The sequence below is a fragment of the Bos indicus genome, chromosome 8 (assembly GCF_029378745.1).
Source record: "Bos indicus isolate NIAB-ARS_2022 breed Sahiwal x Tharparkar chromosome 8, NIAB-ARS_B.indTharparkar_mat_pri_1.0, whole genome shotgun sequence".
NCBI classification, from domain to species: Eukaryota; Metazoa; Chordata; class Mammalia; order Artiodactyla; family Bovidae; genus Bos; species Bos indicus.
This window is the reverse complement of record NC_091767.1, coordinates 102,162,797-102,189,891: the sequence shown is the minus strand read 5'-3', so window position 1 is coordinate 102,189,891 and position 27,095 is coordinate 102,162,797. Positions and strand designations below refer to the sequence as shown.

Here is a 27,095-nt window from a genome sequence, read left to right as displayed (position 1 = left end):
ACACTTTCTGTTATCTCTTGTGTATAGTTTATGTTTCTATATTTATAGTAGATAGATTTATTACTTTCAGTGTTTTTAATAGGAAAACTTCTGCATTGCTTCTGTATACTCTCACCAGATACATAGTAGGTACCAAATAAGTATTTTTGGTCACTCTTGAATTTAGAACTTTAGAACCCTGAACTCTTTTTGAACAACTTCCTAGCCCTAGCCCTTTACTTTGTCATTTTGAGTCGTTCACTTTACTCTTTCTTTCATAAGTAGTTGCATGCATGAGCCCTTTGTAAGCAGGTATTTGTTTGGTGTTCTAGGAACCAGTGGCATTGAAAGGTGTGCCAGTGGAACTTTATCTTGTGGTAATGAAAAGAATCAGGCCATTGTCAGATACTATATAAGGAAGTGATAACAGTTTTAGGAGTTTTGTCTCATTGGTTAAGTATAGCTTTGTAGTTACTATAGATTACCATGACTTTTGGAGAAGGAAATAGCAAACCATTCTAATATTCTTGCCTGGAAAATCCCATGGAGAGGAGCCTGGCAAGCTACAGTCCATGGGATTGCAAAGTGATGACAGAAGCAACTTAACACACACACACACCACGGCTTTTCCCTCAAATGTCAGTGTATGGGATTATGGTATTTACAGGTACTTATCTGAGCTGGTCTTTGAGTTTAGGGACCAGAGATCTTAAATTTTATTTGTGCATGGAGACAAGGTATTTCCTTTATTAATAAACAGTCAACTTCTTCTTTCTTCAAAATACTGTACACAGATAACTTAATTATGTTGCCTTAACGGCAACAACATTCCTATATTTCAGAGTTCCTGAAGACAACTTAAGACACAATTTTGAGATCCATCATAAACACCCAAGCCCATATCCTTCACCAAGATTATTAGCATCAGCTTTTTAAATCAAATATTATCTTCTAAGTAGGAAAGTGAAAGTAAAAGTTGCTTAGTCACATCTGACTCTTTGCGACCCCATGGACTTAGTCCATGGAATTCTCCAGGCCAGAATACTGGAGTGTGTAGCCTTTCCCTTCTCCGATGGATCTTCCTGACCCAGGAGTTGAACTGGGGTCTCCTGCATCACAGGCGGATTCTTTACCAACTGAGCTATGAGGGAAGCTAAGTAGAAAGAACCGTATTAATAGATAACAGAGGGAAAAAATGGAGAAATGTAACAAAATACTTAGCCAAGAAAGAATCAGGTAACTAAGTTACAATCAAGTAGCTAGAAATCTTTGTAAATAATAGTTCATCTGTCCATTGCAATGGTGGTACGAGGTTCTAATTTTAGTGTTGGTAGGAGGTGGTAGACTTGGAAATGCTGGTTCGTGTCCACTGTGCAGAGCCTCCTCTTGCGTGCGTGCTAAGTATCCTCAGTCACATCTGACTCTGCAACCCCACGGACTGGAGAAGGAAATGACAGCCCACCCCAGTAGTCTTGCCTGGAGAATCCCATGGACGGAGCCTTCTCTTATCTGTGTATAAAACAGTTTGCCTAGTAGGAGCAGCATTCAACTTCATTTCTCACATATCTTAGTGATCTCAGAGGAAGGGATAGTCCTCTTTCATTAATGAGTCTCTCTGTTTGTTCCCTAGACTCAGTTTTTTTCTATTTGTTTTAGGACCTTGATTTAATGATTATTTCATAATTTAGTCTCTCCTTGTTCTAATTTTAGACATTCAAAATTTTTTTCTTTTATAAGAACATCGTATGTAACAATACTTTTTTATTTACCTTTTAATCTTATTCTCTCCTTTCATTATCAAACTTTTCATACTCCTGCCTAACAGCCTCAATTCTATTCTGCTTTAATCTTCAAATTTAGACTCTGATTATCTGTTTTTAGCTCAGTTGGTAAAGAATCTGCCTGCAATGCAGGAGACTCCAGTTCGATTCCTGAGTTGGGAAGATTCCCTGGAGAAGGGATAGGCTGCCCACTTCAGTATTCTGGCCTGGAGAATTTCATGGACTGTATAGTCCATGGGGTTGCAAAGAGTCGGACATGACTGAGCGACTTGCACTTTGTCTGTTTTTCTACTGAAATTATTTTTAAGGGACCCCTGAACCCTGAATTCTTTCTTGATGGAAACCTGTTCTTCGTCCTTTCCATGCTCAGGCTTTCTGCTGCATTTGATATTTTGTCTTTGCTTGTGTGACATCACTAGATTACTTTCTGTTTTAATCTCTTTCCAGGTGCTTTTTTTGTTAGTTTCACTTCCTCCCTAGCAGAAATGCATGTCCTTTTAAGGTTTATATTTTAGTTGTTTATTTCTTATCCCAAAGAATTCATGCATTCTGATATCCTCAAAAATAGTCCTCCCATGTCATTAATTCCCTGATACATCTTTTTCCACTCACGTATCTCATTTGAATTCCCCATAGCTTCCCTGCTTAGAGTATATCTCTGTTTGAATGTCCCACTTCACTTTAATTCTTTATGGTCAAGTTTTACCACTTTATGGTAAAACGTGAAATCACCAACTTCCTCTCAGTAGCCTTTTTCCTTCTTCAGTATTTCTATCATTTGTACCACTATTACCTGGCACTATTAGCTCCTTTATTAGTACCACCACCATTAATTCCAGCTTTCTTGGATAGAAATCAAATATACTTATGAACCTCATTTTCAAGAAATTCTTCTTAATCAATGTCAGTACATTTTTGTTTCTTTTTCTTTTTGTGTTTTATAACACATACTAAATTCTTATGTATTACCCTGATCCAGGCCCATGTCATTTATATAATACTTTCTTTGCTGAATTTGATAGCCTTATTCTGTTATCCATTTTAGATGAAATTAACAAGCACTTCATCCAAAACATAACACATTTTATCATATTGCTACTATGACAGGGTACTTCATTTTTCTATGTTCTACTACATTGTATTTCTGTTTGTCAGAAGTTGTTATATGATCCTGTTTTATTTTTCCTTTCTTATTTTTACCTCTGCTTTCTGAAGACATATACTTGAATTAGTATCATTGACTCTTTGTCATGTCATGTACTTTTTACATCTTTATCTTTAAAAAAATATTATTTTTGGCTGCATCAGGTCTTACTTGTGGCATGCAAGATCTTCATTTGTGGCATTTAGGATCAAAGGTGCATGGGCTCTTTGTTGTGTGTGGGCTTCTCTCTAGTGGTGCATGGGCTCCAGAGCATGGAAGCTCTGTAGTTTGCAGCAGGCAGGCTCTCTAGTTGAGGCTCACTGGCTCAGTAGTTGTGGCACATGGGCTTAGTTGCCTTGCAGAATGTGGGATCTTAGTTCCCTGACCAGGGATTGAACCTGTGTCCCTGGCACTGGAAGGTGAGTTTTTAACTACTGGACCACCAGGGAAGTCCTTATATCTTTATCTTTGATTATACTATGACTTTTGTCTCAGTGCTGTCATTTCTTTTACCACACTTATCTATATTAATCTCTCCTTTAAACTACCATATTAATCTGAACATATACTGTATTAAATCACTGCAGATGGTGACTGCAGCCATGAAATTAAAAGACGCTTACTCCTTGGAAGGAAAGTTATGACCAACCTAGATAGCATATTGAAAAGCAGAGACATTACTTTGCCAACAAAGGTCCATCTAGTCAAGGCTATGGTTTTTCCTGTGGTCATGTATGGATGTGAGAGTTGGACTGTGAAGAAGGCTGAGTGCCGAAGAATTGATGCTTTTGAACTGTGATGTTGGAGAAGACTCTTGAGAGTGCCTTGGACTGCAAGGAGATCCAACCAGTCCATTCTGAAGGAGATCAGCCCTGGGATTTCTTTGGAAGGAATGATGCTAAAGCTGAAACCCCAGTACTTTGGCCACCTCATGCGAAGAGTTGACTCATTGGAAAAGACTCTGATGCTGGGAAGGATTGGGGCCAGGAGGAGAAGGGGACGACAGAGGATGAGATGGCTGGATGGCATCACTGACTCGATGGACGTGAGTCTGAGTGAACTCCGGGAGTTGGTGATGGACAGGGAGGCCTGGTGTTCTGCGATTCATGGGGTCGCAAAGAGTCAGACACGACTGAGCGACTGAACTAACTAACTAATACTGTATTATTTTTGTTTTAACAGCACTGGTTTACTTTTAATATATATTTTTCTGCAACTGATGAGTGAGCTTTGTTTTCCGCTTTACATTCCAGAGGGAAGAAATAATGTCTTCTACTTAATCCTGCATATTATCTCTAAAGTCAGAGCCTTAATTCCAAAGCACAAAGCTTCAGGAAAACAAATAGTATCACAGCATGATGTTAGAAAATTCTTCAAATGATGGTTCTACACATTAGAAGAATTGGAATTCAATAACCAGTTGGATAAACACAAGTAAAATTAAATTATAAGGAAAAGCTATTCAAGAGGAAGATCATGAGTATAATGGTTTGAGGGAAATATTAAATCTCAGCTCAAATCTTTTTAAACAACTCAGCATTTCTAGAAGATAAAGATGTCACAATTATGACACAAATGCTTAGAGCTTAAAACACAATTCTGCTTCTATTGGTATTTTTTAAAGGTAACTTATAAATGAAAAATAATTTTAGCTATAAGAAAAGATGCATTTGTACCTCAAACCTTACTTATTCTGGAAACAACTTAAATGTAAAGCCATAGCTTAGTACTAATGGAATCTGAGAAAATTTGTATGAGAGAAACATACATGTAATTTATGTGGTAAATCTTAAAAATTATGAGAGACATACTGGAGAAAAACCCTATCCTTGTACCAAGTGTGGGAAAGCTTTCAGCCATATTTCTACCCTTACTCAACATCAAAGAATTCACACTGTAAAGAAACCATATGCATGTGTCAAATGTGGAAAAGCCTTCAGCCAGGGCACACATCTTATTGAACATCAAGGAACTCATTCTGGGGAGAAATTCTACCAGTTTAAGGAGTGTAGGAAAGTTTTTTGCCACAGCTCATCACTAATCTGACATCAGAGAATTCACCCAGGAGAAAAACTGTACAAATGTAATGAATGTGGAAAAACCTTCAGCCACAACCCAGCCTTCATTCAACATCAGAAAATTCATGCTGGAGAGAAACCTTACGAATGTAATGAACGTGGAAAAGCTTTTAGTCCGAGTACTAATCTTATTCAACATCAAAAAGTCCATACTAGGGAGAAACCTTATGAGTGTAATGAATGTGAAAAAGCCTTTAGTCATAGATCATCCCTTAAAAATCACAAGAGAATACATATTGGAAGAAAACCCTATCCTTGTAATAAGGTGGGAAAACTTTCAGCCATATTTCTGCCCTTACTCAACATCGAAGAATTCACACTGAAAAGAAACCATATGCATGTGTCAAATGTGGAGAAACCTTCAGCTGGAGTACACATCTTATTGAACATCAAGAAATTCACTCTGTGGATAAATCCTACCAGTGTAAGGAATGTAGGAAGGTTTTTTTTTTTTTTTTTTTTTTAACCACAGCTCATCTCTAATCTGGCATCAGAGAATTCACACAGGAGAAAAACCCTATGAGTGTAATGAATGTGGAAAGGCCTTTAATCGGAGTGCACATCTTACTGAACACCAGAGAACTCACACTGGAAAGAAACCTTATGTTTGTAAGGAATGTGGAAGAACTTTCAGCCGAAGTACGTACCTTACTGAACATCTAAAACTACATTCTGGTGAGAAATCCTATCAGTGTAATGGATGTCAAAAACTATTTTGCTATAGAACATCACTAATTCGACATCAGAGAACTCATATAGAAGAGAAGCCCTACCAGTGTAATGAATGGAGGAAATCCTTCAGCTTAAGCTCAGCCCTTACTAAACATAAGCAACCATATACAACGGAGAAACTTTATAAAAGTAATGAATATGGAAAAGCCTACAGCCATAGGTCATTCCTTACCCTTGAGCCCTCACAGTAGTAAAACTCTCTAAGAATTGTTATGCAGGAAAAACCTTAGGCAAAATGCTCATATACTCAGTATTATAATGTTTTTCCTGAGAAGAAACACTGGAGAAACACATCAAATTTATTTTTGACTGCGCTGGGTCTTTATTGCTGCACACTGGCTTTCCCTAGTTGTGGCAAGTGACGGCTGCTCTTTAGCTGCAGTGTATGGACTTCTCAATGCAGTGGCTTCTCCTGTTGCAGAGCGTGGGCTTTAGGGTGGACGGGCTTCAGTAATTGCAGCAAATGGGCTCAGTCATTGGGGTACATGGGCTCTAGAGTGCATACACAGTCTTAGTTGCCCCAAGGCACATGGGATCTTCCTGGACCAGGGATTGAACCTGTGTCCCCTGCGTTGGTGGATGAATTCTTAACCACTAGACCACCAGGGAAGTCTGAAACACTGTTTTTGTAATTTATCTGAAAAACATGTTATTGTTGATATAAAAACTTATAATGGAAGTAGTCATCTCTAAATTTGAAGCTAAGTTTTAGAAGACATTTAGGAAATTCATTTTAGAGATAATTTATTACAAATGTATATATTTATTTACAGTAAAAGTATTTTCAGATACACAGGAGTCTTAGAGGGATGATAAAAATTGTTTATATATGATCTTTTTAGTGGTTCTCATTTTATTTTTAAATGTAGAAGTAACACCTTTATAGAGGGTTTGAATTCTAAATTTTGACAAGGTTAATTAATAGCCATAGACAAGAATGCTTTCCCTCAGAGATAATATGCATTATTTTCCAGTATTCATGGAATATTTTTAATGGACTATATATATGGCTACAAAGAAAATTTAAATAAATTCTCCCTAAGAGAAATATACAAACCTTCCCTTTTTGTTTATATGTTTTTTTTACCACAATAAGATAAAAGAAAAGAACAACAACTTAAAATAGTACCACAAAATTAAAAATTAGAAATAATTTTCTAAGTAATTTTTGTGCTAAAAAATAATTCCAGACACAGTTTTGAGGGCATTAGCCTCCTGTGGCCCCCTTTGCCTAGCAACTTTGTAAAAAAGAATAAATCCAAACAGAAAAATTCTGTTATTAGAAAATGATAAAACTGGAACATAAGTATTCAACTTAAAAAGATAGGAAACCAAAAAAAAAAAAAAGATAGGAAACCAAATAACAATATAAGCCCAAAGAAAAGGAGTGCATTAATAGAGATGAAATAATACATTAATAAGATAAGTACAAAAAGTGCATTTGATAAACCAAAATATAAGCTCTAGCAAGTAGGATAATGGGAGGGAGGAGAAAACACAATATCTAGGAGTAAGAAAAGGAATATAAATACAAATAAAAGGGAATTTAAAATTTCTAATTTAGTCATTAACAAGTGAAATCTAGTAGTATAGTAAAAATCAATACTTACATTTATCATAGGACTTCCAAACTAGTTCAAAGGTAAAAAATATGCATTAATAAAGAAAGATAATATCATACCAGATGCTATAAAATCATTTGGCAATGTTCTGTAGGCACTGATTTTTCTTTTTTTACTGATGTTGTTTTAAAGTTAAGAACAGAAGGAAATTTCCTAAAATTGAAAAAGGATATTTATCAGAAACCTACCAAATGCTACAAATATCTAGAAGATTCTTTTCAGTAGCAGGAATGAGACAAATGATGTTTGATGTCACCATTCTTAGCATTGTTCTACAGGTCAGTGGGGCTTTTCTGTTAGCTCAGTTGGTAAAGAATCTGCCTGCAATTCAGGAGACCTGGGTTCGATCCCTGGGTTGGGAAGATCCCCTGGAGAAGTGAAAGGCTACCCACTCCAGTATTCTGGCCTAGAGAATTCCATGGACAGTCCACGGGGGTCACAAAGAGTTGGACACGACTGAGTGACTTTCACTTTCACAGGTAAATAAGAGAAAATAATTCAATAAGAGAAAAAAGGTATGAGCCAGTAATAATTGAAAGAAAGGGGGAAAAAGCTGACATAATTTGAGATAATATATTTGATAACTAGAAAATCCAACTAGTAGAACTACAAGGTGGAGATATATACAAAAAATGTATATATACACATCTTTGTTGAAAATACCATTCTTTCCCACACTTGTCAGCATCCTTGTCACTCAATGGGATTTAAAAATGAAATTTAGCACACTAAATTATATTGGAATAACTAAGTGCCTGTTAAAAATTAGCAACAACAAAATAGGACTTGCTGTTCAAGTAATTCAAATGGTAGTCTGTAGGAAACAAAATAATTGTTATATCACAGATGAAACAACTGTATCTGTAGAATAGAAAACAAAGAGAGATACGTATATATAATACTTCCATATGTGATTAAAAAATAGTACCTCAAAACAAATAATGGACTATTCAGTAAGTAATGATGGGATAACTGGCTGTTTATTTAAAAAAATAATTACTTCATAACATGCACAAAATTAAATTCCAGAAGGGAATAATTGAATGCCTTTTTGTGGTAGTTTTCCAGAAGACAGGAGCTAGGCACACAAATCTGGGGTTTCTTCAGATCCTTCCATAACCACTATTGGATAGACACAAATTTAAAAGTTCTGAAGAAACTTTATTATAACTGCTGATAGAATTATAATGGCATGGTTCTCTTCAAATATTAAAAAAAAAAAACAGAAAAAACGATATTGCTTTCAGTTCACTTCAGTTGCTCAGTCGTGTCCGACTCTTTGTGACCCCGTGAATCGCAGCACGCCAGGCCTCCCTGTCCATCACCAACTCCCAGAGTTCACTCAAACTCATGTCCATTGAGTCGGTGATGCCATCCAGCCATCTCATTCTCTGTCGTCCCCTTCTCCTCCTGCCCCCAATGCCTCCCAGCATCAGAGTCTTTACCAATGAGTCAACTCTCCTTACGGGGAGAAAAAAAGGAATTCATCTGGAACAAAAAAGTGGATATAACCATTTTATCAGTAAAGAGCCCTTTTAAAAGTTACACCTTTTAGATTAGGTTTACAGGAAGGAAAACTAACATTTGTTGGTCACTAACTTAAATAGTATAGAAATTTAAGGTGCTAAGGTTATCTAAGTCATTCATTGTTATCCAGCTCTTCGGGGCAGAACCAGGATTACAAAACAAATACATCTAAAATTAGTTTAAAAAGTTTCACAATAAAAAAGGAGACAAAAATAAGTTTGTAGGGTTCTGATGACAAGTGCTGGGACCGGATGCCATGATCTTTGTTTTCTGAATGTTGAGCTTTAAGCCAACTTTTTCACTATGGCGTCCAGTCCCATCACTTCATGGCAAATAGATAAACAGGGGAAACAGTGGCAGATTTAATTTTTCAGGGCTCCAAAATCACTGCAGATGGTGACTGCAGCCATGAAATTAAAAGACACTTACTCCTTGAAAGAAAAGTTATGACCAACCTAGATAGCATATTGAAAAGCAGAGACATTACTTTGCCAACAAAGGTCCGTCTAGACAAGGCTATGGCTTTTCCAGTGGTCATGTATGGATGTGAGAGTTGAACTGTAAAGAAAGCTGAGCACCAAAGAATTGATGCTTTTGAACTGTGGTGTTGGAGAAGACTCTTGAGAGTCCCTTGGACTGCAAGGAGATCTAACAAGTCCATCCTAAAGGAGATCAGCCCTGGGTGTTCATTGGAAGGACTGATGCTGAAGCTGAAACTCCAATACTTTGGCCACCTGATGTGAAGAGCTGACTCATTTGAAAAGACCCTGATGCTGGGAAACATTGAAGGCGGGAGGAGAAGAGGACGACAGAGGATGAGATGGTTGGATGGCATGACTGACTCAATGGACATGAGTTTGAGTAAGATCCGGGAGTTGGTGACAGACATGGAGGCCTGGCGTGCTGCAGTCCATGGGGTCACAAAGAGTTGGACACGACTGAATGACTGGACTGAACTGAACTGATGACAAAGCTTGTATGAATTCTGCAGTGATATCATACACAAGGGCCTATTCCATAGGGTAGAGCTCATTACTGGGCAGAATACAAAGGTATGCATTTTCACTTCGTGGGGCTGATGAAACAGATGACCACAAACTAGGTGGCTTAAAACAACAGAAACGTATTGTCTCAGTGATGTGGAGCATCTTTTTATGTGTTTGTTAGCCATCTGTGTGTCTTCTTTGGAAAAATGTCTGTTTAGTTCTTTGGCCCATTTTTTGGATTGGGTTGTTTATTTTTCTGGCATTGAGCTGCATGAGCTGCTTGTACATATTTGAGATTAATTCTTTGTCCGTTGCTTTGTTTGCTATTGTTTTCTCCCATTCTGAAGGATGTCTTTTCACCCTATTTATAGTTTCCTTAGTTGTGCAAGAGCTTTTAAGTTTAATTAGGTCCCATTTATTTATTTTTGCTTTTATGCAAATTTTGCCTTGGAGTAGAGAATGAAGCAGGGCAAAGGCTAATAGAGTTCTGCCAAGAGAACGCACTGGTCATAGCAACACCCTCTTCCAGCAACACAAGAGAAGACTACACATGGACATCACCAGATGGTCAACACTGAAATCAGATTGATTATATTCTTTGCAGACAAAGATGGAAAAGCTCGATACAGTCAGCAAAAACAAGACTGGGAGCTGACTGTGGCTCAGATCATCAACTCCTTATTGCCAGATTCAGACTGAAATTGAAGAAAATGGAGAAAACCACTAGACCATTCAGGTATGACCTAAATCAAATCCCTTATGACTATACAGTGGAAGTGAGAAATAGATTTAATCTTAAGAAGTTTTAGATTTCTTAAGTAAGAAATAGATCTGATAGACAGAGTGCCTGATGAACTATGGATAGAGGTTCATGACATTGTACAGAAGACAGAACTCAAGACCATCCCCAAGAAAAAGAAATGCAAAAAAGCAAAATGATTGTCTGAGCAGGCCTTACAAATAGCTGTGAAAAGAAGAGAAGCAAAAAGCAAAGGAGAAAAGGAAAGATATACCCATTTGAATGCAGAGTTCCAAAGAACAGCAAGGAGAGATAAGCAAGCCTTCTTCAGTGATCAGTGCAAAGAAATAGAGAAAAACAATAGAATGGGAAAGACTAGAGATCTCTTCAAGAAAATTAGAGATACCAAGGGAACATTTCATGCAAAGATGGGCTCAATAAAGGACAGAAATGGTATGGACCTAACAGAAGCAGAAGATATTAAGAAGAGATGGCAAGAATACACAGAAGAACTGTACAAAAAAGATCTTCATGATCCAGATAATCACGATGGTGTGATCACTCACCTAGAGCCAGACATCCTGGAATGTGAAGTCAAGTGGGCCTTAGGAAGCATCACTATGAACAAAGCTAGTGGAGGTGATGGAATTCCAGTTGAGCTATTTCAAATCCTAAAAGATGATGCTGTGAAAGTGCTGCACTCAGTATGCCAGCAAATTTGGAAAACTCAGCAGTGGCCCAGGACTGGAGGTCAGTTTTCATTCCAATCCCAAAGAAAGGCAATGCCAAAGAATGCTCAAACTACCACACAATTGCACTCATCTCACACGCTAGTAAAGTAATGCTTAAAATTCTTCAAGCCAGGCTTCAGCAATATGTGAACTGTTAACTTCCAGATGTTCAAGCTGGTTTTAGAAAAGGCAGAGGAACCAGAGATCAAATTGCCAACATCTGATGGATCATTGAAAAAGCAAGAGAGTTCCAGAAAAACATCTACTTCTGCTTTATTGACTATGCCAAAGCCTTTGACTGTGTGGATCACAGCAAACTGTGGAAAATTCTTCAAGAGATGGGAATACCAGACCACCTGACCTGCCTCTTGAGAAACCTGTATGCAGGTCAGGAAGCAACAGTTAGAACTGGACATGGAACAACAGACTGGTTCCAAATAGGAAAAGGAGTACCTCAAGGCTGTATATTATCACCCTGCTTATTTAACTTATATACAGAGTACATCATGAGAAATGCTGGGCTGGAGGAAGCACAAGCTGGATTCAAGATTGCCAAGAGAAATATCAATAACCTCAGATATGCAGATGACACCACCCTTATGGCAGAAAGTGAAGAAGAACTAAAGAGCCTCTTGATGAAAGTGAAAGTGGAGAGTGAAAAAGTTGGCTTAAAGCTCAACATTCAGAAAACTAAGATCATGGCATCTGGTCCCATCACTTCATGGCACATAGATTGGGAAACAGTAGCTGAATTTATTTTTTGGGCTCCAAAATCCCTGCAGATGGTGACTGCAGCCGTGAAATTAAAAGACGCTTACTCGTTGTAAGAAAAGTTATGACCTACCTAGACAGCATATTGAAAAGCAGAGACATTACTTTGCCAACAAAGGTCCATCTAGTCAAGGCTATGGTTTTTCCAGTGGTCATGTATGGATTTGAGAGTTGGACTGTGAAGAAGGCTGAGCGCCGAAGAATTGATGCTTTTGAACTGTGGTGTTGGAGAAGACACTTGAGAGTGCCTTGGACTGCAAGGAGATCCAACCCGTCCATCCTAAAGGAAATCAGTCCTGAATATTCATTGGAAGGACTGATGCTGATGCTGAAACTCCAGTACTTTGGCCACCTGATAGGAAGAGCTGACTCATTTGAAAAGACCCCGTTGCTGGGAAAGATTGACGGCAGGAGGAGAAGGGGACAACAGAGGATGAGATGGTTGGATGGCATCACTGACTCAATGGACATGGGTTTGGGTGGACTCTGGTAGTTGGTGATGGACAGGGAGGCCTGGCATGCTGCAGTCCATGGGGTTGCAAAGAGTTCGACACGACTGAGTGACTGAACTGAACTGAACTGACTCTGGGAGGTGGGTCATATAGGATTTTGCTGTGATTTATGTCAAAGAGTGTTTTGTCTATGTTTATCCTAGGAGTTTTATAGTTTCTGATCTTACATTTAGATTTTTAATCTATTTTGAGTTTATTTTTGTGTATGGTGTTAGAAAGTGTTCTAGTTTCATTCTTTTACAGGTGGTTGACAGTTTTGTCAGCACCACTTGTTGAAGAGATTGTCTTTTCTCCATTGTATATTCTTGCCTCCTTTGTCAAAGATAAGGTGTCCATAGGTGCGTGGATTTATCTCTGGGCTTTCTATTTTGTTCCATTGATCTATGTTTCTGTCTTTGTGCCAGTACCATACTGTCTTGATGACTGTAGCTTTGTAGTATAATCTGAAGTCAGGCAGGTTGATTCCTCCAGTTCCATTCTTCTTTCTCAAGATTGCTTTGGCTATTCGAGATTTTTTTGTATTTCCATACAAATTATGAAATTATTTGTTCATTTCTGTGAAAAATACCATTGGTAGCTTGATAGGGATTGCATTGAATCTGTAGATTTCTTTGGGTAATATACTCATTTTCACTATATTGATTCTTCCAATCCATGAACATGGTATGTTTCCTTATCTATTTGTATAATCTTTGATTTCTTTCATCAGTGTTTTATAATTTTCTATATATAGGTCTCTTGTTTCTTTAGGCAGATTTATTCCTAAGTATTTTATTCTTTTCATTGCAATGGTGAATGGAATTGTTTCTTTAATTTCCCTTTCTGTTTTCTCATTGTTAGTGTATAGGAATGCAAGGGATTTTGCTAGGGTCCAGTGCTGGGGACCAGCCCCAGCTGATCCAGGGTATTCGAAGGAGAGACGGCCTAGGCGACTATTTATATGCTAATTAGAGATATAGAGAACAATAGAATGAGGATAGCTCAGTAGGAAAATTCAGTGGAGAAAAGAAGCTGAGTAGCTTGGTTTACGCGGGAGACCAATAAAACTTCAAGACAAGAAGTTTGCACCACTTACGTAGGCCGCAGGCGCCCTCTCGAATAGCGGAAGGTGCCTCACCCTAGACACCTTCTCGAGTGGGTCTTAGAAGCCCAGGCATAATTAGTAAGCGTGGTGGGTTCCGCGCTCCAGATGGAGACTCAGCTGGAAGTTAAAGGGAAGAATGACATGGGAAGACCAAGCGTTGGTGAACAAGGCCCGTAGCTTTATTTTTAACAGGGGCTTTTATACCCTAAGTTACACATAGAGGATAATAGGGGATGCAAAGTCAGCAGTCTTTGATTCTTATCAAAAACCAAGGTTTCCTTCCTGCAAATTTATCGTATACAAATGGTTTAGGTGATTTACATCATCTTCAGGCCAGAAGGCCTACTAACATTTTATGACTCTTGACAAGGACTTATCAACAAAGACTTATTTTCTCTAAGAGTAATTATTTTAAGGTTTGGCACCATCTTCCGAAGATAAAATTGCATTCCTATAGGGCGGATGTGTAATGGGTTTACAACAAAGAAAATAATTTATTACCTTAAGGGTCTAAAGTTACTAACACCAAGGCCACTACTTATTTTATACTATATACCAACTATTAATTAATACACATTCAAGGATACAATTTAGGGGATGTGAAAACTTGGCAACAAACATTGACTCATCAATGAAATCCTTTACTAGTTTATTCTGGCAGTTTTTAACTCTCTGAGAGGCTCTAAGCTATTTGAATATCTTAAGCTTCCCGTGCCTCTGGAGGCTAGGAGACTGTAAACAATCGTATGCATAGCTGCAGGAGTCCGGGTAAACTTGTCAGGCGAGTTAGAGAGCCATCTGAGGGGTTTGGATTTAAACACTCCTAATTGCCCAGGAACTTTATTAATTGGAGCTGTAAGTTAACTCTTTGACAGAGAGAGAGCGAGATGGTGGTGGGGGACAGCCCCCAGTAAAGTCAGAGGTGAGAGCACAAAGCAATAAAGTAGGCAGACTCTGGTTTTTTGGGGAAAAATGCTCGAGAATATCTGGGGGGACTCCTGAGGCTCGATCCCGCCTTTGCGTATGCCGAGCCTCCTTCCTCATGACCTTTGTCATGAGCAGAATGCCTCACCGGCTCCCGGCAGTCCAGCCCCGGTTGGATCCAGGAATTCCCTCAGGATGACGGCGTCGGCAATTAAGGGATAACAAAGGCTGAGAGATTTATTAGATGCTCAATAATAACTGGTTTACGTGGGAAATCAATAAAGTTCGTGACACCAAACTTGCTCTGACCACGGAGGCTGCAGGCGCCCTCTCAAATAGCGGAAGGTGCCCCACCTTAGGCACCTTCTCGAGTGGGTCTTAGAAGCCCAGGCAAATAAGTGGTCGCAAAGGACCTCCACGCTCCAGATGGAAACTTCAGCCAGAAATTGAGAAAAGGAATGACATGGGGAGACCAAGCTTCGGTGAGCAAGGCCCGTAGCTTTATTTTCAACAGGGGCTTTTATACCCTAAGTTGCACATAGAGGATAATAGGGGATGTGAAATCATGCAAAGTCAGCAGTCTTTGATCCTTATTGAAACCAGGGTTTCTTTCCTGCAAATTTATCATATACAGATGGTTTAGGTGATTTACATCATCTTCTGGCCAGAAGGCCTATTAACATTTTATGACTCTTGACAAAGGTTTGTCAACTGTAAGACTTATTTTCTCTAAGAGTAATTATTTTAAGGTTTGGCGCCATCCTCCGAAGGTGTTAGATAAAGTTGCATTCCTATGGCAGAGGTGCAGTGAGTTTACAACAAAGGAAAGAATTTATTACCTTAAGGGTCTAAAGTTGCTAGCACCAAGGCCACTACTTATTTTTTCTACATACCAACTATATTAATTAATACACATTCAAGGATACAATACAGGGGATGTGGAAACTTGGCAGCAAGCATTGGCTCATCAATGAAATCTTTTACTAGTTTTATTCTGACAGTTTCTAACTCTCTGAGAGGCTCTAAGCTACTTAAATATCTTAAGCTTCCTTGTAAACAATCATATGCATAGCTGTAGGAATCCGGGTAAACTTGTCAGGTGAGTTAGAGAGCTATCTAAGGGGTTTGGATTTAAACACTCCTAATGCCCAGGAACTTATTAACTGGAGCTGTAAGTTAACTCTTTATCAGAGAGAGCAAGATGGTGGTGGGGGACAGCCCCCAGTAAAGTCAGAGGTAAGAGCACAAAGCAGTAAAACAGGCAGACTCTGGTTTTTGGGGGTAGATGCTCGAGAATATCCAGGGGGACTCCTGAGGCTCCATCCCGCCTTTGCGTATGCCGAGCCTCCTTCCTCATGACCTTTGCCACGGGTGGAGCTCCTCATGCCGGCTCCCGGCAGGATTTCTCTGTGTTAATTTTGTATCCTGCAACTTTACTATATTCATTGATTAGCTCTAGTAATTTTCTCATCATGTCTTTAGGGTTTTCTATGTAAAGGATCATGTCATCTGCAAACAGTGAGAGTTTTACTTCTTCTTTTCCAATCTGGATTCCTTTTATTTCCTTTTCTTCTCTGATTGCTGTGGCTAAAACTTCCAAAACTATATTAAATAGTAGTGGTGAGAGTGGGCACCCTTGTCTTGTTCCTGACTTTAGGGGAAATGCTTTCAATTTTTCACCATTGAGGATAATATTTGCTGTGGGTTTATCATATATGGCTTTTATTATGTTGAGGTATTTCCTTCTATGCCTGCTTTCTGGAGAGCGTAAATGTCATAAATATGTTTTGAATTTTGTTAAAGGCTTTCTCTGCATCTACTGAGATAATCGTATGGTTTTTATCTTTCAGTTTGTTAATGTGGTGTTTCACATTGATTGATTTGTGAATATTGAAGAATCCTTGCATCCCTGGGATAAAGCCCACTTGATCATGATGTATGATCTTTTTAATATGTTGTTGCATTCTGTTTGCTAGAATTTTGTTGAAGATTTTTGCATCTATGTTCATTAGTGATATTGGCCTGTAGTTTTCTTTTTTTGTGGCATCTTTGTCTGGTTTTGGTATTAGGGTGATGGTGGCCTCATGGAATGAGTTTGGGAGTTTACCTTCCTCTGCAATTTTCTGGAAGAGTTTGAGTAGGATAGGTGTTATCTTATCCTACTAAATTTTTGGTAGAATTCACCTGTGAAGCCATCTGGTCCTGGGCTTTTGTTTGTTGGAAGATTTTTTATGACAGTTTCAACTTCTGTGCTTGTGATGGGTCTGTTAAGATTTTCTATTTCTTCCTGGTTCAGTTTTGGAAAGTTATACTTTTCTAAGAATTTGTCCATTTCTTCCAAGGTTTCCGTTTTATTGGCATATAGTTGCTGATAATAGTCTCTTACGATCCTTTTTGTTTCTGTGTTGTCTGTTGTGATTTCTCCATTTTCATTTCTAATTTTGTTGATATGATTCTTCTTTTTTTTCTTGATGAGTCTGGCTAATGGTTTGTCTATTTTATTTATTTTCTCAAAGAACTAGCTTTTAGTTTTGTAGATTTTTGCTATAGTCTCCTTTGTTTCTTTTTCACTTATTTCTGCTCTAATTTTTATGATTTCCTTCCTTCTACTAACCTTGGAGTTCTTCATTTCTTCTCTTTCTAGTTGCTTTAGGTGTAAACTTAGGTTGTTTATTTGATTTTTCTCTTGTTTCTTGAGGTAAGCTTGTATTGCTATGAACCTTCCCCTTAGCACTACTTTTACTGAATCCCATAGGTTTTGGGTTGTTGTGTTTTCATTTTCATTAGTTCCTGTGCATATTTTGATTTCCTCCATTATTTGTTGGTTATTCAGAAGTGTGTTGTTTAGCCTCCATATGTTTGTATTTTTAACAATTTTTTTTCCTGTAGTTGTCATCAAATTTTACAGCATTGTGATCAGAAAAGATGCTTGAAATGACTTGTTTTTTTGAATTTACCAAGGCTAGATTTATGGCCCAGGATGTGATCTATCCTGGAGAATGTTCCATGTGCACTTGCAAAAAAGGTGAAATTCATCGTTTTGGGGTGAAATGTCCTATAGATATCAGTTAGGTCTAACTGGTCCATTGTATCATTTAAAGTTTCTGTTTCTTTGTTAATTTTCTGTTTAGTTGATCTATCCATAGGTGTGAGTGGGGTATTAATGTCTCTCACTATTATTGTGTTACCATTAATTTCCTCCTTCATACTTGTTAGCATTTGCCTTATGTATTGAGGTGCTCTTATGTTTGGTGCATATATATTTATAATTGTTATAGCTTCTTCTTGGATTGATCCTTTGATCATTATGTAGTGTCCTTCTTTGTCTCTTTTTACAGTCTTTATTTCAAAGTCTATTTTATCTGATATAAGTATTGCTACTCTTGCTCTCTTTTGGTCTCCATTTTCATGAAATATCTTTTCCAGCCCTTCACTTTCAGTCTGTATGTGTCCCTTGGTTTGAGGTAGGTCTCTTGTAGACAGCATATATAGGAGTCTTGTTTTTGTATCCATTCAGCCAGTCTTTGTCTTTTGGTTGGGGCATCCAAACCATTTACATTTAAGGTAATTATTGATAAGGATGATCCCATTGCCATTTACTTTGTTGTTTTGGGTTTGAGTTTATAAACCTTTTCTGTGTTTCCTGTCTGGAGAAAATCCTTCAGCATTTATTGAAGAGCTGGTTTGTGGTGCTGAATTCTCTGAATTTTTGCTTGTCTGTAAAGCTTTTGATTTTGCCTTCATATTTAAATGAGATCCTTGCTGGATATAGTAATCTGGGTTGTAGGTTTTTCTCTTTCATCACTTTAAGTATGTTCTGCCATTCCCTTCTGGCCTGAAGAGTTTCTATTGAAAGATCAGTTTTTATCCTTATGGGGATCCCCTCGTGTGTTATTTGTTGCTTTTCCCTTGCTGCTTTTAGTATTTGCTCTTTGTGTTTGATCTTTGTTAGTTTGATTAGTATGTGTCTGGGGGTGTTTCACCTTGGGTTTATCCTGTTTGGGACTCTGAGTTTCTTGAACTTGGGTGGCTATTTCCTTCCACATTTTCGGGGTGTTTTCAATTATTATCTCCTCAAGTATTTTCTCATGCCCTCTCTTTTTGTCTTCTTCTTCTGGGACTCCTATGATTTGATTGTTGGGGCATTTAACATTGTCCCAGAGGTCTCTGAGGTTGTCCTCATTTCTTTTAATTTCTTTTTCTTTTCCCCTCTCTGCTTCATTTGTTTCCACCATTCTATCTTCCACCTCACTCATCCTATCTTCTTCCTCGATTATTCTACTGTTGATTCCCTCCAGAGTGCTTTTGATCTCATTTATTGCATTACTCATTATTGATTGACTCTTCTTTATTTCTTCTAGGTCCTTGTTAAACATTTCTTGCATCTTCTCAATCCTTGTCTTGAGTCTATTATCTGTAACTCCATTTTGTTTTCAAGATTTTAGATCATCTGAACTATCATTATATTGAATCCTTTTTCAGGTAGACTCCCTATTGCCTCCTCTTTTGTTTGGTTTGGTGGGCATTTATCATGTTTCTTTACCTGCTGAATATTTTTCTGCCACTTCATTTTGTTTAGATTGCTGTTTGGGGTGCCCTTTCTGTAGGCTGGAAGTTCATGGTTCCTCTTTATTGTGGAGCCTGCTCCCTGTGGGTGGGATTGGACTAGTGGATTGTCAAGGTTTCCTGGTTAGGGGAGCTTGCATCTGCGTTCTGGTGGGTGGAGCTGGATCTCTCCTCTCTGGAGTGCAATGAAGTGTCCAGTAGTGAGTTTTGGGGGTGTCTGTGGGTTTGGCATGGCTTTGGGCAGCCTGTCTTTTAATGCTCAGGGCTGTGTTCCTGCTTTGCTGGAGAATTAGCATCGTATGTCTTGCTCTGGAACTTGTTAGCTCTTTGATGGAGCTTGGTTTCAGTGTAGGTATGGAGGCTTTTAGGTCTGCTCTTGTCTACTAATGCTTTCTGGAATCAGGAGTTCTTTGATGTTCTCAAGTTTTGGAGTTAAGTCTCCTGCCACTAGCTTTCAGTCTTATTCTTACAGTAGCCTCAAGACTTCTCCATCCATACAGCACAGATGATAAAACATCTATGTTAATGGTGAAACAATTCTCCACAGCGAGGGACACCCAGAGAGGTTCACAGAGTTACATGGAGAAGAGAAGAGGGAGCAGGGAGATAGAGGGGACCAGGAGGAGAAGAAAGGGAGTCAAAAGGGGAGACCAGTCTAGCCAGTAATCAATTCCCTAAGTGCTCTCCACAGTCTGAAACACCCAGATAGATTCACAGAGTTACAAAGAGAAGAGAAGAGGGAGAAAGGAGATAGAGGGGACCAGGAGGAGAAGAGGGAGAGTCAAAAGGGGAGACCAGTCTAGCCAGTAATCAGTGCCCTAAGTGTTCTCCACAGCCCAGAACACCCAGAGAGATTCACAGAGTTAAATAGAGAAGAGATGTGGGAGGGAGAAGATAGAGGTGACCTGGCAGGGGAAAAGGGAGAATCAAAAGGCAAAAAAGCAATCAAGCCAGTAATTACACCCCTAAGTGAAAATGGAACTGAAGATTGGATTCTTAAAGGTACAAAATTGATAACAAATACCAGAAAGCAAAGATTAAAAATCTAGAATAGAAGTTAGACTCTCAAAAAAATATATTAAAAACACAAAACAATCACAATAATTATAAAAATATATATATATATGAAATTTGCTTTAAAAATAGGGTATTTATTTTTTGCAAAGTAATAGTAGCTTATAAAAATGAAAATCAAAGGAGTAATAAAGAACTCAAGTTTTAAAAAATTATAAAGTGATAATAGTAAAAATATATCTAGGAATTTCTCTGGACATGTTGTGGACAGTGTGGGGTCAGTTCAGTTTCAGATAGTTCCTTGTTTCAGCTGTACTCATTCTCAAGGTCTATAGGCCCCCTCCAGTGCTTAGTCAATATTAACTACAGAGTTTTAATCTGTGTGCCTGTCACTTCAAGTGGTTCCCTCTTCTTTGTTTATTTTGGCTTTCTCTGTTTGCAAGTCTCTTCAGTGTCTAATTTCCACTCTGACACAAGGGGGTGAAGGTGGTCATTTATTTATTTATTGTGTTATTGTGTTGTGGGGAGGGAGGGACACTGCAAACAAATCCTGCTGGCATGTGTGGGAAGTGCTTGCAGTGTATGGACCACACTGGGTTTGCCTCAGCTTAAGGTGGCGTGTGCTTCCTGGGTCTACACTGCTCAGGCTCCAGGGTGCTCAGCAGGGCACTGTCCAAAGCAGTTTCATGCACTTCCCAGGTCTAAGCTGCTCAGGTTCTTGGGTACTCCGCAAAGACAGACTCAGCTGGGCATGCGTTTTGTGCCCTTCCCGGGTCTGAGCAGCTCAGGCGACCAGGTGTTCGGCGAGCACACTATCCCAAGTGGGCACTTTCCCAGGTGGACCGTGCGTCTTAATCACCTCCCCATCCGGCCACTCAGTTTCCCCAGCGCGCCGCCAGAGCACCGAGTCAGGTATGCTGTGTGTCTCCTCTGGGGAGCTGATCTCGGGCTGCGACCCTCCTGGCAGATGTCAACCGTCTAGGATTCCAGGAAGACATGGTTAGCAACTGGGAGCCTGCTCACAGTTTGGTGGAGGATGCTGTCTCTGGGGCTGAGATTGGAGCAGCCCCTTGCTTTCTGGCTCTGGCTGTCACACGCCTGCCTCTCTGCCTCTGGTGGGGAGGGAGGGGCCTGTACACTGCGGGCTAGCTCTCCTTTATTCGCTCAACCCTTTGTTCTGTGAGTGGGCCAGGCTGAGCGTTAGAGCCTTTTGCAGGAAAGTTCTCTGCTGGTGGCAGATGCAAGCATCTGGGCTATTTCTCCGCTGGGAGTTGCGGTTAGGCACTATTCTGTGGGTTGTGCTTTTTTTTTAACTCCCGATTATGTTGCCCTCTGAGATTCCAAAACTCCCCACAGACCAGCCTGTGAGAGGGTTTCCTACTGTTTGGAAACTTCTCCTCCTTCACGACTCCCTCCCCAGGACGGGTCTCCATCCCTAACTCTTTTGTCTCTCTTTTTGTCTTTTATATTTTATCCTACTTCCTTTCAAAAGAATGGGCTGCCTTTCTGGGTGCCTGGTATCCTCCACCAGCATTATAGAAGTTGTTTTGTGGAAGTTGCTCAGCATTCAAATGATCTGATGAATTTGTGGGGGAGAATGTGGTCTCCCTGTTTTATTCCTCTGCCGTCTTGGGACCGCCCCCTGTCCCCTCCCTCTTGAACCTCTTCCACCCTTTCCCACCCTCCTAAGTTGCTACAGAGCCTGGTTTGAGTTCCCTGGATCATGCAGCAAAATTCCCACTGGCTATCTGTTTTACATACGGTAGTGCATATGCGTCCATGCTTCTCTCTCATCTCACCCTCTCCTTCCTCTCCCCCCACTCTTGCCCATAAGTGTGTTCTCTGTGTCTGCATCTCCATTGCTGGCCTGAAAACAGTTTCATCAATACCATCTTTCTAGATTCCACATATATGCATTAATAAATGATATTTGTTTTTCTCTTTCTGACTTACGTCACTCTGTATAACAGGCTGTAGGTTCATCCACCTCATTAGAACTGACTCAAATGCATTCCATTTTATGACTAAGTAGTATTCCATTGTATATATGTACCACAGCTTCTTTATCCATTCATTTGTCAATGGACATCTAGATTTCTTCCATGTCTTAGCTATTGTAGACAGTGCTGCAATGACTATTGGAGTACATGTGTCTTTTTCAGTTTTGGTTTCCTCAGGGTATATGCCTAGAAGTGGTATTGCTGGGTTATAGGGTGGTTTTATTCCTAGTTTTTCAAGGAATCTCCATATGGTCTTCCATAGTGGCAGTATCAATTTACATTCCCTCCAGCAGTGCAAGAGCGTTTTTTAAAATGTTTTTTTCATTCATCAGCATATAAATCAGCAGTCATATCATCTTATATTCCACCAGCAATGTACAAGAATTCTGGTTGTTTCAGATTCTTCCAGAATGTGATAGTGTCAGGTTTTTTTTCTGCTTTTTTTTTTTTCTATTCTGGTTAGTGTATAGAGATACCACATTGTTGTTTTAATTAGGTAATATAAATAATATATCCAAATATCACTTAAATTTGTCCCTCTCCAAACGAGTAGTAATATCATTTGGGGTTAAATAATTTGGGGACCAGACTTTGATATCTTGTTGCTGAAAGTGTAAATTTGTTCAGGCTCTTTGAAGGGCAATTATCTATTCAATAGATCATCACTTGCTGTCTGTCTACTATGCCAGGCACTGCCCTAGGCAATGAGTATAATAGTGAATAAGACAAGTCCTGCCTTCATGAGAAAGACAAATTATAAAAAAAGGAAATAAATACAAGATCTTATATACCATTATCAGGGCTAAGAAGAAAATAAATAGGGGGCCACAGAGTGAAGAACAGGAGTCAGCGTACCTAGATGGCAGGGTCATAGAAGGCTCTTCAGAGAGGTGATATCTAAGCAATCTGGATACGTATCTAAAGGTCAGACGTGCTTACCTCTTGGCCAAGAACTCCCCCTTTGAGGAATCCAGAGTACAGAAGTGCACACACGCAAATACACACGTGAGAACGTGGACCAGTGCCATCTCTCTTGCCCCATCCCCTGCACTGTAGCTCACAGCAGCCTGTGTGATCTTTGGGAAACTCAAATCTGATCATGTTCTCTGCCCAGCTTAAAACCCTTCGATTACTTGCACTTTGGTCAAAGTCCATACTCCTTACCTTATAAATCCCACAATAATCTGACCGTTCCCTGTTTACAGCATAACTCTATTTCATACCATCCTCGCCCTGCTCCTAATGATCCAGCTCCCTGGTCTATTTTCTGTTCTTCACGTGAGCTAAGCCTTTGCTCAGATCATTCCCTCTGTCTGAAAGCTCTTGCCTGGAGCCTTCCTGTGGTTGGCACATTCTCATCCTTGGGTCTCAGCTCAGGGCTTACTTCCTAAGAGTAGCTTCCTGACCACATAGATGGCTTGTGTTCTGTCAAGTTGGTTAAAGTGGGAACTGTTTCCCGGCATTGCTTTCCCTGTATGATTCCATTTAGAGTTAGCCATAAGAGGAACATGCGTGAAATTTGGAAGGGGGAAGTAAAGTAATGGCCCTTGCTCTCTGAAGTCGTTGTATCAGATGTGGTGATGGACAGATGGATATAGAGGTACCCAGCAGATTCCAGCTGGTAGTCAATCTCCCTACCCTTACCCCACCGTGTCTGGCTCTTCTTTCTGACTCCTGGCCCTGCTAACAGCCTCAGGCTCACCCACAGCAAAGGCAGGGGCTCAAGGCAAGGATTCCACACCACATGGGCCCCAGGAAGCTGAGGATCATGAAAGCTGGTCAGCGCAGCTGGTAAAACAGGGAAATGAGATGAATTCAGAGGCTTCCTGCTGGTTGTGCTTCTTGGCCTCCAACATCCTGGGCAAGGTGGCTGTGATGACTTCCATCTGGAGGAGGAAGAAGACTGGGCACCCGCAAATTATCCAATTTGAACCACCTGAAGAACAATATATTAACAATTTTTACCTATTATTTTCAGTATGTATTTTTCTGAGATCTTTGGCTGTTTTTTCTCTTTTCAGAAAAGTTGGTAAAGTGTTCAATTGAGAGGATGCTTGCTAAAAGATTTTTAAAAATATAACTAATGATCAGTGCCCTGAAGTGATTTGTCACTAATGTGATTTAGGCCACTATGCATCTCCAAACGGAGAAGGCAATGGCACCCCACTCCAGTACTCTTGCCTGGAAAATCCCATGGATGGAGGAGCCTGGTAGGCTGCAGTCCATGGGGTTGCACAGAGTCGGACACGACTGAAGCGACTTAGCAGCAGCAGCAGCATCTCCAAAATCACTCTAGGAGTGGATCGTGTTTTATTCTCACATGCTTTTGGCTTGTTCTCATAAATTAAAAAAAAAAGAAGCAACTTTTGCATGAAACATCCAAAGAAGGATTTTTGACACATCACATAGCCAGAATCTTACTATTCCTCTATTCTTTATTTGCCATGTGTTGATTTAGCTCCTGTTCTGTGCCAGGCGCCCTTACCCCTGCTCTGTGCCCCAACAGTGGGCATTAAGGACACAGCACGGAACGAGCAGACAGAATCCCCGTACTGTGGGAGTTTATAATCTATTCAGAGAGACAGACAGTAAGCAAACAAGTGAAACAAATGTATGATAAAATTGCAGGGACTATGTGCTGTGGAGGAACTAAGCAGGCTAGACAGTGACTTTGGGAAGAACAAGCCTTGCCATGATGTAGGACAAATGTGTTCTAGAAGGGATAGCAGTTGCAAAGGTCATGGGATGGAAACAAGCTTGACATGTTCAGGGAACAGCAGAAAGCCCAGTGAAGGAAGGAGCCTGCTAGGACATGAGGTTGGGCTTGGAGAGGTCAACACTGGAAGCAGTTTGGCTGGTTTTCTAAGGGTGATGGAAAGATGGAGATTTTCAGCAGTAAAGTGATCTCATGTCCATTTTTGTAAGTTTGCTCTGGAAGTTGTGTAGAAAAATAGGTTACATTTGTGAATGGAAACCAACAAGATGAAGATTAGAGCCAATAGCCATTGCTACAGTTCTAAAATTTGTTAAAATAGCAGACTTTCCAATTTTTAAATGGCATCATAATGGGTACCACTTCTGTACTCTGCAGATTCTTTGGGTAGTAGTTGCATATTATATTTACATGTGTACACATGACAAAAATAAGCATTCAATACTCCTGGCCTGAGAAACCTCACAATGCACAGAAGAGAGGGAGCAGGAAGAGGCTGCTCCTGTGGGCAGGGAGCAGCCAGCCAGGCTGTACAATACAGGTCAGGCATCTGACCAGCCACTAGAGGGCAACCTTGCCGCACTTTTGGGCTCTAGTCCGCTGTCTTCCTCTGCCAACTTTGGCTTCAATTCTGTCCCAAGTTGATGGGAAATGTAGTGTGAATTCTTCCCCTTTCATCTCTGGATGAGCTGGAACAGATCCACACATGGGCAGTTACAGGGATCTGGGAGAGGCTGCTCCCTTGCAGGTGCATAGGAACAGGTCTTCCAAGGCCACCTGTTACCTTCAAGATAGTAAATCACGCAGACTTTTCTTTGGTCCTCGTTTTGCTTGACTTTTCATCAGCATTTGATCTGCCCCCCCCCCTTTGTTTTTGCATATACTAAATTAAAATTTTATTGAATGAAAGACTCTCTCCAAAACTCATGATTCAATAGACTACACCACATGCAGTTAAACTGAACAGAACAGCCATTTAACATGGACTGTCCCACAAACTGGCACATCTCACTGTACAGAACTATTTCTATACCTGTTTTATAATAAAGTGTATGGTATTAGATTTGTAAATAACATATTTGAAGAAACTGGTAGATTAAAGCATACACTAAAAAATCTATTCCCTATATGCCATGCAAATCTATTTCAATTTATTTTTGCATTATAAATAAATCTAAATGCCAACATCAAAACTAATGGTCATCCCACAGAATCGGCTCTCAAACTCAGAATGCAAGTTTTGAATTTATATATATATTAAGTGAATAAAGTAGGGCAAAAAACAAGAAATAATCAGTCATTGCCAGATCCATATAGGCATACTTAATAGTCTAGGTTTAAGCATTTTTTAGGCACGTGTATCTATTCTATATAATAGGTTGCACCTGCTAATCCCAGACTAATAATCCCCTGCACCCCTGGCCCTTGGCAGCCACAAGTCTGTTCCCTGTGTCTGTGGGTCTGTTTCTAGTTCACGGATAAGTTCACCTGTGTCCTACTTTAGATTCCACACCTAAGTGATGTTGTACAGTGTTTGTCTTTCTGATTCCTTCCCGTATGTGACCATCTCTAAGTCCACTGTGTTGCCGCAGATGGCACCGTTTCATTCTTTTTTATGGCTGTGTAGTATCCCATGGTATATATGTGCCACGTCTTCTTTATCCCTGCATCTGTTGATGGACATATAGGTTGTTTCTGTGTCTTGGCTATTGTGAATAACGCTGCAATGAACATAGGAGTGCATGTATCTTTTTGATAAAATTCTATAATTTATGATCAATAATTACATGTCAGAAAATGAAAATCATTGATGTCAGCAGTCATAACACTACTATTCAGTGGAACCATAAGAGACTGCAATTATTCACTATCTTTTAACCTATAAAGTGAAAATTTTACATGGTTTAACTCCATCCATGTCGTGTTCTCCTAATCCAGTGCATTTGGTATAGGTTTCTGAGTAAGCTGGAGAAAGCTGTAGATACTAACAACAAACAAAATTGTCCAACTTCACACTGAATTAATTAAAGTTGAAAAATTATTTCCTTAAGAAAAGACATTTGAAAAAAAAGAAAAAGCATTGAACTGATTAGCAGATTTTAACTGTTCAAGTGTGCTATCATGGCTCTTATCAATACATTACAACAAGCAATTTTCTAAGTGAATGCAGCTAAATACTTCCATTTTTCTCG

At 39.5% G+C, this 27,095-nt stretch overlaps 2 protein-coding genes across 6 annotated transcripts in view; both read left to right on the top strand.

The window, feature by feature from the left end:
• Positions 1 to 27,095, top strand: part of ZFP37 (ZFP37 zinc finger protein) — a 97,511-nt gene that overhangs the window by 22,443 nt on the left and 47,973 nt on the right. The gene's annotated exons all lie outside the window — the stretch shown is intronic.
• Positions 634 to 27,094, top strand: ZNF883 (zinc finger protein 883). The gene is given in 2 exon segments (XM_070794331.1): positions 634 to 646; positions 4,649 to 27,094. Coding segments are annotated over 2 exon segments (813 nt in total). The 3' UTR covers positions 5,449 to 27,094.